The 12025-nt window shown below is 48.8% G+C and overlaps 5 protein-coding genes across 5 annotated transcripts; all 5 read left to right on the top strand.

The window, feature by feature from the left end:
• The first annotated feature begins 3 nt into the window (after positions 1-3).
• On the top strand, positions 4-876 carry LOC123725504 (histone H2B). The gene has a single exon (XM_045691355.1). It carries the CDS (start codon positions 449-451, stop codon positions 821-823), a length of 375 nt encoding a protein of 124 aa, XP_045547311.1. The 5' UTR covers positions 4-448; the 3' UTR covers positions 824-876.
• A 493-nt stretch (positions 877-1369) lies between these two features.
• On the top strand, positions 1370-2817 carry LOC123725480 (histone H1-like). Its single transcript, XM_045691333.1, has one exon. It carries the CDS (start codon positions 1964-1966, stop codon positions 2717-2719), a length of 756 nt encoding a protein of 251 aa, XP_045547289.1. The 5' UTR covers positions 1370-1963; the 3' UTR covers positions 2720-2817.
• A 499-nt stretch (positions 2818-3316) lies between these two features.
• On the top strand, positions 3317-3820 carry LOC123725493 (histone H2A). Its single transcript, XM_045691344.1, has one exon. The coding sequence runs from the start codon at positions 3372-3374 to the stop codon at positions 3756-3758; it is 387 nt and encodes a 128-aa protein (XP_045547300.1). The 5' UTR covers positions 3317-3371; the 3' UTR covers positions 3759-3820.
• A 307-nt stretch (positions 3821-4127) lies between these two features.
• LOC123725490 (histone H3) lies at positions 4128-4780 on the top strand. Its single transcript, XM_045691342.1, has one exon. It carries the CDS (start codon positions 4245-4247, stop codon positions 4653-4655), a length of 411 nt encoding a protein of 136 aa, XP_045547298.1. The 5' UTR covers positions 4128-4244; the 3' UTR covers positions 4656-4780.
• Positions 4781-11427: 6647 nt separating this feature from the next.
• LOC123725503 (histone H2B) lies at positions 11428-12014 on the top strand. Its single transcript, XM_045691354.1, has one exon. It carries the CDS (start codon positions 11587-11589, stop codon positions 11959-11961), a length of 375 nt encoding a protein of 124 aa, XP_045547310.1. The 5' UTR covers positions 11428-11586; the 3' UTR covers positions 11962-12014.
• Positions 12015-12025: the final 11 nt, after the last annotated feature.

Here is a 12025-nt window from a genome sequence, read left to right as displayed (position 1 = left end):
AAGGCCAATTCCATTGTCGTAGGAAGATTTATAGAGGTCCCTTATCTAGTAAGAAACTATGAGCCACTCTGAGTGGACAGGGAGTGTTAATGACAGGAGTGTAGAAACGGTGGGATTTAGAGGCACCCGACATAAAGCCACCATGAGTCGGTAGACGTGGCTGGAGCAGAAGGGGATGTCTGACGGTGCAAAGTGGGCCGTAAGGCAATAGCCCTCCCTTTTTGAAACACACAATTCCCCACCATGGAGTAGGGGGAGGTAGGGCGCGCAGGTCTTTGTTAGGGAAGCAAGCCTCTGAGTGGAAGGCTCTGACGCGCGCTCAGCTCCACTGGGCAAATGGCAGGGGCGTGTCCACGGCCGCTGAATTTGCTTAGCTTCCTCTTCATAAGACGGGAAAGCGCCCTCCACCCCCTCATTCGTTTCTGAGAAGCAACGAGACATCAGCATCATGCCCGAGCCAGCAAAGTCCGCGCCCAAGAAGGGCTCCAAGAAAGCCGTCACCAAGACAGCAGGGAAAGGCGGCAAGAAGCGCCGAAAGTCGAGGAAGGAGAGCTACGCCATTTACGTGTACAAAGTGCTGAAGCAGGTCCACCCCGACACCGGCATCTCCTCCAAGGCCATGGGAATCATGAACTCGTTCGTGAACGACATCTTCGAGCGTATCGCCGGAGAGTCCTCTCGCCTGGCCCACTACAACAAGCGTTCCACCATCACCTCCAGGGAGATCCAGACCGCCGTGCGCCTGCTACTCCCCGGCGAGTTGGCCAAACACGCAGTGTCCGAGGGCACCAAGGCCGTGACCAAGTACACCAGTTCCAAGTAAACAGCCCGTTTGGAGTGCTGTACTAACCCAAAGGCTCTTTTAAGAGCCACCCACCCTGTCAGTGAAAAAAGCAAATCCATCAGGAGCAAATGAATGTGTTCCACTGTATCATTTAGAGTGGGGGGGGTTGGCGCCTTTTTCGGTGTCTTTGTCTGCAGGACATGTCAAACAGGGGTGACATGAATTCCAGGTGAAAGGTGTTATTGTGGAATAAGTGAATAGAAGAAATGGCCCTATAGCCTAATGACGTTGACCTGTAAAGAGGCCCTATCCAGTGGAGGAAGAATATGAATGTGGGATTCCACTAGTGCTCCAATGACTATACAACAGGGAGGAGAAAAATCAAGTAGAGAGAGAGAGAGAGATACAGCCCTTGTTCCACTCACTAACTAGAGAGACACTCCCTAGGCCTATATCAGGGCGACCAAGCACATGGGGCGCCAGCCTCCATAGCGCCGGCCGGGCAAACAGACACCAAGACCCACAGACACAAAGACCGGCACGAGTCACGCTGCGGAGTCAGAGAAAGAGAGAAGAGACACACACACTACCTATCAGAAGAAAAGAAGAGAAAAACACACACACACAGTGCAAGTAAACATGGCGTTGGACAATGTATATATATATATATATATATATCTCGTGTGCGTCCTGGACACATGACGAATACAACTTGAAACTTGGAGTACAACACTAGTCTCAGCCAGGCCTCACAAGTGCATGTGTTTTAAGGTCCCCAAAAGAGCTCTCCTTTAAAACACCCAGGACCACATCAGGGGACGCCGAACCATTTGATTGCCTTGCCAGACATCTCGGCTCACTACACAATCAATGGTGCTCGCAATCGGATGCACTTTTAGGCCATTTAGGAGACAAATAGCACAGGAAAACCAGTGCGCACAGCTCCAGCCGACAGTCGAACGGTGAGGTTTTGAGCGAGTTGCAACAAAATGCACGGGGCTTCTGCAGCCCACATGACTTTATTCTGAACGGAGACAAGTCTGCTCACTGGGCCGTTGGCTTTTGGACCAAAAACACGGCTCCGTCGGTGACTTTTGGACCGATATTGGCGACCAGAAAACACAAGTGAAAGAGCATTTGGCCAGCCCGGAGAAGCCGAGCTGGGTGGCTTGAGTCTACATGGTTCTCATGTCGCGTTTAAGGCCAGCCCCTGCACGGTGTGGAGCTTCAATAGCGCAGAGCAGCGTCTACAGCAAACTACTCCTCACAGACTACCGTAAGTGTGTGTGTTTACCGGACCAAGCGAGAGACATGGCAGAAGTCGCACCAGCACCCGCCGCCGCCGCGCCCGCCAAGGCACCCAAGAAGAAGGCAGCAGCCAAGCCCAAGAAAGCGGGACCCAGCGTAGGCGAGCTCATCGTCAAGGCGGTGTCCGCCTCCAAGGAGAGGAGCGGCGTGTCCCTGGCCGCGCTCAAGAAGAGTCTGGCGGCAGGCGGCTACGACGTGGAGAAGAACAACTCCCGTGTCAAGATCGCCGTCAAGAGCCTCGTCACCAAGGGCACCCTGGTCCAGACCAAGGGCACCGGTGCCTCCGGCTCCTTCAAGCTCAACAAGAAAGCCGTCGAGGCAAAAAAGCCCGCCAAGAAAGCCGCAGCCCCCAAAGCAAAGAAGGTGGCCGCCAAGAAGCCCGCCGCGGCGAAGAAGCCCAAGAAGGTAGCAGCCAAGAAGGCCGTCGCCGCAAAGAAGTCCCCCAAGAAGGCCAAGAAGCCCGCTACACCCAAAAAGGCCGCCAAGAGCCCAAAGAAGGTGAAGAAGCCCGCCGCAGCGGCCAAGAAGGCGGCCAAGAGCCCCAAGAAGGCTACCAAGGCAGCGAAGCCCAAAGCCGCCAAGCCCAAGGCAGCCAAGGCCAAGAAGGCAGCCCCCAAGAAGAAGTAAAGCTATTACAAACGGTGTTCTACTCGACACATGTTGTTACCACAAAAGGCTCTTTTAAGAGCCACCCACCTCTTTCCATAAAAGCGCATGTCATTCCATGTACTACTTGTCGTTCACTAGGCTACTTTTACGCACCACATTTTTCCCACTCGGAGAGAGGCATATAATATAATAATAGTGCAGCAGCCTCACCAGTCATTTGTGTATGAGCCATTGTTGTGATGTGTTAGATGTGTTCCATGTCATATTGATCTTCATAATAAGAAGAATACATACTGGAGAGGACAGCAGCACCCTCACTGTGATGTGTTAATCATCATCATCCTAATACTATAGCGTATTGGAAATCGCAGCGAATAGTGCAGCTATCTATGTGTTTCCCATTTGGATGATTTGATTTGTCATAAAGTAACAAAGTCGGAGGGAAACAGAGTAGCCTAGCCCTTCTTTCTCACTCAGCTGCCTGCCTGCGGGCGGGCGGGCGGGCTTAGGGCTGACTGTTGTCTGTCTGTCTGTCTGTCCCTCACTCCAATTGGATAAGGCCACACCGGCCCGGTGGCCAATCGCTGCCTCTTGTGGCGAGGTATAAGTAAGGCTCTCGAGGTGCCCAGCGGCTCATTCAGACTTTCTGTGACATACTGAAGCTACCAATATGAGCGGAAGAGGCAAAACCGGAGGCAAGGCCAGGGCCAAGGCAAAGACACGTTCATCCCGTGCCGGACTCCAGTTCCCCGTGGGCCGTGTGCACAGGCTGCTGCGCAAAGGCAACTACGCCGAGCGTGTGGGCGCTGGCGCACCAGTGTACCTGGCCGCCGTGCTCGAGTACCTGACTGCTGAGATCCTGGAGTTGGCCGGCAACGCTGCCCGTGACAACAAGAAGACTCGTATCATCCCCCGTCACCTGCAGCTGGCCGTCCGTAACGACGAGGAGCTGAACAAACTGCTTGGCGGCGTGACCATCGCTCAGGGTGGTGTGCTGCCCAACATCCAGGCAGTGCTGCTCCCCAAGAAGACTGAGAAGGCCGTCAAAGCCAAGTAAAATCGCTACTGCGGCTGCCACTTGACTACTCAACCCCCAAAGGCTCTTTTAAGAGCCAACCACCTAGCTCTGCAAAAGCGCAAAGTGTCCTTTCTATGACTGACTGCCACATATGAAGTATTTGGAGTGTTTGTCACATACACGGCACCATATCATGAGGCCTTAAATGAAGAGTAACACCTAGGCCTCGTTTGTCATAGCAGGCTAGAATTCGGCCGGTGACTATTATTGCGCGTAAAGTGTCGGCCCTAACAAAAGACACCAAGCGCGCCTCGGCGAAGGTGGGGGGTGGGGTGTGATTTTGGGGCGGCACGGAGAGGCCGAGGCTCCCGTCCAATGGGCGTCGGAGGAGGCCTCCCCAACGGGCCAATCAGGGTGGTGTGGAGATGGTGTCCAATCAGCAGACGCCGCTGCCGGCTTTATAAACTTCACATAGGCATTTGGAGGCTATACTCCGACTGTGAAAGAAGGAAGCTAGCTAGCGCCATGGCCAGAACCAAGCAAACCGCTCGCAAATCCACCGGTGGCAAAGCACCCAGGAAGCAGCTCGCCACCAAGGCTGCGCGCAAGAGCGCCCCGGCCACCGGCGGCGTGAAGAAGCCTCACCGTTACAGGCCCGGCACCGTGGCTCTGAGAGAGATCCGTCGTTACCAGAAGTCCACTGAGCTGCTGATCCGCAAACTGCCCTTCCAGCGCCTGGTGAGAGAAATTGCCCAGGACTTCAAGACCGACCTGCGCTTCCAGAGTTCCGCCGTGATGGCCCTGCAGGAGGCTAGCGAGGCTTACCTGGTCGGCCTGTTCGAGGACACCAACCTGTGCGCCATCCACGCCAAGAGGGTGACCATCATGCCCAAGGACATCCAGCTGGCCCGTCGTATTCGCGGAGAGCGCGCTTAAACGATGACCTGATGTCCAAAATCCCCCAAAGGCTCTTTTAAGAGCCACCTCCATATTTCCGTCAAAGGCACAATTGTTCCATATGTACACGCCCCTCTCCAGACCGTATCATAAATAAGAGTTGGTTGTTAACTAAAGGTCACATCGAAAGGAAAAGCTGCTTATAGTATTGCAGCTTCAATATAATGTGACTAGAGTAGAACAGTCAAAGGAGGGGAAAATACAGTGATAGTAATGATATAGGGCAAAAAGTGGCAATAATTGTCACTATGTAGCTAAGAAAAACATTGCTTTGAAAGTCCCATATTGCAGTGGTGCTGAGAGACTCATGCAGAGGGGAAAACTTTCCCGTGGAGCACGGAGGCCATCTAGTGGTTAAACGTGGTTCCCTATTAGTATTTGATCTTCAGGCCAGCGTTTCCCAAACTCTGTCCTCTGCTAGAGTCAGTCAATGACTTTGTGATAATCGCCATTGATTGCAACAAAAAAAGCCGTTTTGATCTGATCATTAGCACGTCAGGGTAAAGCTGTGTGCACCCCATAATTCATGCGACTGACTAAGGTATTGACAGTAAAATGATATCTCTGTCCAACGCAAGTGAATGTATTTCGTGGGATGAAGTCAGATCCCTGATCCCATGAATAATCCCATTAATGACATACCCATCGTTAAGAGAAAAGGTATCAGGACAGCAGGAATCAATAGATGTAATCATCGACGGCTTGCAAAACAGCTGTTCTGAAACAGGACACAAGAAGCTGCAGTGATTGACCTATTATTAGTTGAGCAATTACAGAATTGCAATCACCAGTGCAGGTACGTCCTGATTGCAGCATAGTCTTCATAAGGAAGTAAATGCCTCAGCACATGACAACTTCACAGTGCTAAATATTGGATTCTACTGACTCCCATATTTGTTTGTTGGTTGTTGGGATGCCACTATCTACTAGGCTGCCAAATCCTTTTTTACAGTGTAGATACATCACCTACGCGAAAGAAGATTTGCTTGACAGCTTCAACAAACGATAAGGCCCTAAATACAGGCTGCCAGTTAAATGCAGAAATCACACAGCTAGAACGCAGGACAAAAGAGCTGGGAAAACGACATCAATCCAAAGGGATAATGTACAATAGTCAGACGCATGGCACAGGCAAAAAGTGGAATTCTCTGCGCATGCGTTGCTGTATTCCGCGCGTTTGAATGGACAGCGCGCCTCTGCTGCATCTTCACTCACGAGACAGGTAATAGCGGAGCTCCGTGGTGCTGAAAAGGCCAGCGCCTCTGTAATTGGTCACAGAATCATCCACGTTTTTTCCCAACACTTTCCCTGGTCATTGGTGTAAGATGTAGTCCTAAAGCAAAAGTTGTATAGGCATGTGGACCTTTTTTGGAGCTGGCTACAGATAAAGAGAGAAAAGTAGCAATCCCTTTGGAATAAAGTAGTACAATGTAAGTGACCCTCATTTGATACTTGAGAAACATACATTCACATGACGTAGTGTTCCAAATCTGCAGGTGAAGAAAAGGGTTAAGTGAATATGATTTAAGAGCAGTCAAATGAAGTAATAGTGACATAGATTGGAAGAAATGAAATAAGTCATGTGAGCATAGCATTGTGGAAAGCAATGACTTTAGAAAGGTGAAGATGATTTCCAGATTAGGTTTGTTGAAAAAGTAACTGTATCATTTGAGGTACTCTACATGGAACCTCTGCCTATTTGATGATCTGTTGTAGTTATTGTAATATATTTTTTGGACCCCATAGGTTGAGGGATGAATGCGCTGTGTGGCCATTGTGAGTAGCACTTTTGATCCAGCAGGTGTCGCGAAAATCCGTCCCTATGTGGCTTGAATGATGAGCGGACGTATTCCTTATAGGCATTGATGAATTGAATTCAGGCAGGTGTTGGCAACATGACTTCTGGTCCAGCAGGTGGCGGTGAAATGCCTCCCTATCTATACGAGTTGACCTATTCCTTTGAGCTCCTAAATGAAGCATAGGGTGTCAATCAACATTGCATCTCGGCTGAACCCTGTTGTGGGCGGTTTTCTTCCCTTAATTGGACATGATTCCGGTGTTGTTCATCTCCTCTTCATTAGTCCTTCTGCATGTCTTGCACTGAGGTGTGTGTTTGTGTTTGAAATCACTGGGCACTTGAATAATGGAACACCGGTTACTTTTATCATGCCGAGCTAGTTTGCATGGCTCATGTCATATGGATATACACCTTTCTATTGTCATGTATGTAGGTCTATGCAGGGGCGAAAATCTGATATCAACTTTGGAGGGGACAATTACATGACATTTTGTCAAGAGCAATTCCTGAGGGGGACACCAAAAGTAGTGGTGTAACACATAGCCTACATTGTAATATGGTCAATGTATATTGAGGAAGCAAAGAAATAAGGTGTTTGCCGTACTCCTAACTACCGGTACCCAAAACTACACAACAGCAATACCATTGCCTTTAACAAATCTTAGTTCAGTCACCAGTTGAAGTTGAGAGTAGGGGGTATCCATGGCATTTTCCAATTATGTTCCTATTTTACAAGTGGAAAAAATGGAGAACCTTTCATAATGTTGCCAAACAAAGACTCAACAAACTTACCTGAGACTCCCTGTCTCTGCCAGTCTGTCCCTGCATATCTGTCCCCAACTCTGCTGTCTGTGTGCCGCCTGCTCTGCCTAATGACATCATTGTGAAACATTTCCATTAGAATTTCATTTCTTTGTTATGAACATTGTATCAACTAGTCTTTGAGATATTAGGCTACTAGGGTTGTTACTATGCGTTTTGGTGTATTGAAAAATAGTCTGATGTCCGTGTTTTATTTTTGTGCCATTTTTGTAGCTGGCTGGCTACACACACAGTGTGTAGGTTATTTACAGTAGGGCTTCGATCTAAAAGGTAGCTAGCAAATGTGAAACGGATTAAAATGACAAGAGTTGACAGCTGTATGAGTTCACCATTTACACAACATATGCTGCAACCTTTTGTAATTTGAATAGTTTGTTTCATATTGGCTGGCTTCCAACAATAGCTGATTTTGCCAAGCTAGCGAGCACCACTTCAGTTTCAGTGGTGTTTGCTCTAATCTTTGCTACCCGGGTTAAATAAAGGTGAAATGAAATAAAGAAATAGTAGCTTTTGCAACGACACCATGAAATATATTTAACACAATGGTAGATGAGAGTGTAATTGACTTCAGTTTATCGCTAACCTTTGAATCACTAACTTCCATCATCTGCATGCTGATTCCATTTTTGACGACGCCACATAAATGGAATAGGTACTAGCTAGCTTAATAGTTAATATTTGCGCGATTGGAACTGGCAGTGGATCAAACCATTGTGAGGCAAAGGGCGGGGGGGTCGCAATCTTTTGAAACTTAAAAACGCGCTATTAAGTGTCTATAATCAGCACAATTGCTTTCATTGCGTATAATGAATATTATTGAAATTACATAGTTATGTTTGAGTGATATATTGGGGGGGACAAATCCTATTTTTCCCAGGATGGGATTTCCGCCCCTGGGTCTATGCCGGTCTGCCATTGGTTTTGTTAGATTTGTGAGTATTGTGTGGAATGTTGGGACATGGTTAGATCTTACTTGTTAGACATGACTGTGCTGTTGGAGCTAGTAACACAAGCAAGCATTTCCCAACACCCGGAATAACATCTGCTAAACAGGTGTATGTGGCAAATAGATTTGGATTGGATGGGTGATTAGATTAGATAGTATGTCCACTTTATGTGCTGCGGGCTAATTACCAGCAATGTCACTGTGGTCCAAGTGAAACTCCTAGCCTATAGGTGTGAAGTATCTGCACTCTAGCCTATAGAGGAACACAGCTGTTGATAATAGGGGAATGCAAGCAAGCAGTTGAAGGGAACAAGTGACAGAGTCTAACCTGCTGTTGAACACCAGGCCCCAACCAGGTACGCGGACAGAGTATTGTTCACTCCCAGTCCTATGATGTTGCTCTGTGAAGGAGGTTAGCTTCTCAGCGTCCAATTCCTGGCAGCCTTCTCCCTAGTTGATTTGTGATTGTGAGTGATTAGAGAATGTTTGCCTTCGGTATCCAAGGTGTTTGAGAATGTTGAGGACCAGTGTTCCGAGGGGCTGACTGTGACATCATAAAGCGGAATGTAGTTAGTGTGCTGTTTGAGGGATTCCAATTGAGTCCGGTGCGCTCTTCCAGACAGTGCAGTTGTGCTTCGAGTCTGCTCTCTGTGTGGTGACTTGTAAGTGGGTAAGCCTAACCCTTTACCTATTTCTCCTAACCTGCTATGACAAAGTGACTTCATGACAGTAGCTGTATCTCACCTAGTTGAAAGCTTGTCAGTCCTTCTCCTAAAAGGCAACCTGTGTTCCTTGATGTACTAAACCGAGGCCTGGCAGCCAGTAAGTAGAAGTAAGAGACAATTATGGCAACAATAAGTTGTAAGATGAAAGCTAGTCAGATTTGAGATGTTATTAAACTGCAGTGATTGATCATATTGTCTCAGCAGCTCACAGATCACTGCAGCTGTACATAGGCCATTTATAAATAGGCCAAACGACTACCTCTTCCCCTACTGTATTGATATTTTTATTTTGCTCCTTTGCACCCCAGTATTTCATGTACTGTCAAATCTAGCATTCCAGTGTTTTAATTCGCCACCATGGCCTATTTATTGCCTTTACCTCCCTTATCTCACCTCATTTGCTCACATTGTGTTTGTTTTACTCCATGTGTAACTCTGTGTTGTTATATGTGTGGAAGTGCTTTGCTTTGTCTTGGCCAGGTCGCAGTTTGTAAATGACAACTTGTTCTCAACTTGCCTATCTGGTTAAAGAAAGGTGAAGTCAATTGAAATCCAAAATGTCTCCCTTTTGGAATGACCTGTTGACATGGGCCCTCCTCCTGTGGCGGTCATTTTCTGCAACATCTGAGGCCATCTGGCGGGCATAGTGCTATCTGGCCTATAAATGATCCACCTCATAGCAGTAATTCCATAATAAGACGCTTTGTTATTGGTTTGTGAAGAAAAGCACAATACGATATTTGCACATCCCTCTCGCCTCTGTACACATAGGAACACTAGCCCTTCATTGGGTGGGTGTCTGAGGAATGTGTTACTGCGTTTCACCTTACAGAGGTATCACCACCCTTCCCATCGGAACCTCAGGTCCTCTTGGCTCCCTGACTGTCAGGCTGGATCGTGTCTAGGGAAGAAAAAAGAAGATTGATGTTACATTACATGGCCTTCAATAGCAAAATGACTGATGAGGTGACATGACATGTGCCGTCTTCCCTGTGGCTCAGTTGGTAGAGAACGGTGTTTGCAATGCCAGGGTTGTGGGTTTGATTCCCACGGGGGGCCAGTACCAAAAAAAAAGAAAAAAAATAGACATTGTATGAAATGTATGCATTCACTCAAATGAGTCAAATGTCTACAATAAAGAAAAAAAAACATGATGGGCCCCTTTGGCTTTATGGCATTCCATGTGTATTTGTTTCCCCGTTGCCTACATCTTCCCCCTTTGGATTTGACGGTGTCTCAATTATGGCATGAAGGTTTTGTGTGTTACTTGTTGCGATTATGTGTGTGGAAGAGTGACCTTCGTTTCTCCTTTCTACTTGGGACCTCTATTTGAGTTCTTTAGGCCTATCTCTAGCCTACTAATTCAGTGTTTTCCAACTCCAGGGGTAGAGTAGCCTATTTTGTTGTAGCCCTGGAGAGGCACAGCTGATTCAACTACTTATCACCTTGTCCTCAATGAGTTGAATCAGGTGCAGCAACAACAACAACAACAACAACAATGTGAGGAGTCGGACACAGAGTACTAGTTGATCCCTCAGTTGTCACAGTTTGGCTTTGTTCTATCAGTATTTGACTGATGTTAGTTGCTTTCATTTGTTCTCGGTTCCTCCCTCGTTCCCTAGAACGAGCACCCTCCCCTTTGCAACAGAGGCCAGGCGAAAGCGCGCGCTTTCTGTGCCACTGGCTTCAATCAGGTCCACCAAATGCACATAATAAGCGCACCACGCACCCCGGCGTACGTCATTCATTCACTTGAACTCCGCTAGCGAACACATATACACCATGTCTGGAAGAGGCAAAGGCGGCAAGGGACTGGGAAAAGGAGGCGCCAAGCGTCACCGCAAGGTTCTCCGCGATAACATCCAGGGAATCACCAAGCCCGCTATCCGCCGTCTGGCTCGCCGTGGCGGCGTGAAGCGTATCTCCGGGCTGATCTACGAGGAGACCCGCGGTGTCCTGAAGGTGTTCCTGGAGAACGTGATCCGTGACGCCGTCACCTACACCGAGCACGCCAAGAGGAAGACCGTTACCGCCATGGACGTGGTGTACGCTCTGAAACGCCAGGGACGCACCCTGTACGGTTTCGGCGGTTAAACGCCCTCTTTTCGGAACGTCAACATCCCGACTTGAACCCAAAGGCTCTTTTAAGAGCCACCCACATGCGCTTCAAAAAGGCCAATTCCATTGTCGTAGGAAGATTTATAGAGGTCCCTTATCTAGTAAGAAACTATGAGCCACTCTGAGTGGACAGGGAGTGTTAATGACAGGAGTGTAGAAACGGTGGGATTTAGAGGCACCCGACATAAAGCCACCATGAGTCGGTAGACGTGGCTGGAGCAGAAGGGGATGTCTGACGGTGCAAAGTGGGCCGTAAGGCAATAGCCCTCCCTTTTTGAAACACACAATTCCCCACCATGGAGTAGGGGGAGGTAGGGCGCGCAGGTCTTTGTTAGGGAAGCAAGCCTCTGAGTGGAAGGCTCTGACGCGCGCTCAGCTCCACTGGGCAAATGGCAGGGGCGTGTCCACGGCCGCTGAATTTGCTTAGCTTCCTCTTCATAAGACGGGAAAGCGCCCTCCACCCCCTCATTCGTTTCTGAGAAGCAACGAGACATCAGCATCATGCCCGAGCCAGCAAAGTCCGCGCCCAAGAAGGGCTCCAAGAAAGCCGTCACCAAGACAGCAGGGAAAGGCGGCAAGAAGCGCCGAAAGTCGAGGAAGGAGAGCTACGCCATTTACGTGTACAAAGTGCTGAAGCAGGTCCACCCCGACACCGGCATCTCCTCCAAGGCCATGGGAATCATGAACTCGTTCGTGAACGACATCTTCGAGCGTATCGCCGGAGAGTCCTCTCGCCTGGCCCACTACAACAAGCGTTCCACCATCACCTCCAGGGAGATCCAGACCGCCGTGCGCCTGCTGCTCCCCGGCGAGTTGGCCAAACACGCAGTGTCCGAGGGCACCAAGGCCGTGACCAAGTACACCAGTTCCAAGTAAACAGCCCGTTTGGAGTGCTGTACTAACCCAAAGGCTCTTTTAAGAGCCACCCACCCTGTCAGTG

The sequence above is a fragment of the Salmo salar genome, chromosome ssa12, assembly GCF_905237065.1.
Source record: "Salmo salar chromosome ssa12, Ssal_v3.1, whole genome shotgun sequence".
Taxonomy (NCBI): domain Eukaryota; kingdom Metazoa; phylum Chordata; class Actinopteri; order Salmoniformes; family Salmonidae; genus Salmo; species Salmo salar.
This window is presented reverse-complemented; position numbering and strand designations above follow the sequence as displayed.

Bases quoted from the DNA above. Each gene is read 5' to 3' on its own strand.
- LOC123725504 (XM_045691355.1), top strand. From the start codon at position 449: ATGCCCGAGCCAGCAAAGTCCGCGCCCAAGAAGGGCTCCAAGAAAGCC.
- LOC123725480 (XM_045691333.1), top strand. From the start codon at position 1,964: ATGGTTCTCATGTCGCGTTTAAGGCCAGCCCCTGCACGGTGTGGAGCT.
- LOC123725493 (XM_045691344.1), top strand. From the start codon at position 3,372: ATGAGCGGAAGAGGCAAAACCGGAGGCAAGGCCAGGGCCAAGGCAAAG.
- LOC123725490 (XM_045691342.1), top strand. From the start codon at position 4,245: ATGGCCAGAACCAAGCAAACCGCTCGCAAATCCACCGGTGGCAAAGCA.
- LOC123725503 (XM_045691354.1), top strand. From the start codon at position 11,587: ATGCCCGAGCCAGCAAAGTCCGCGCCCAAGAAGGGCTCCAAGAAAGCC.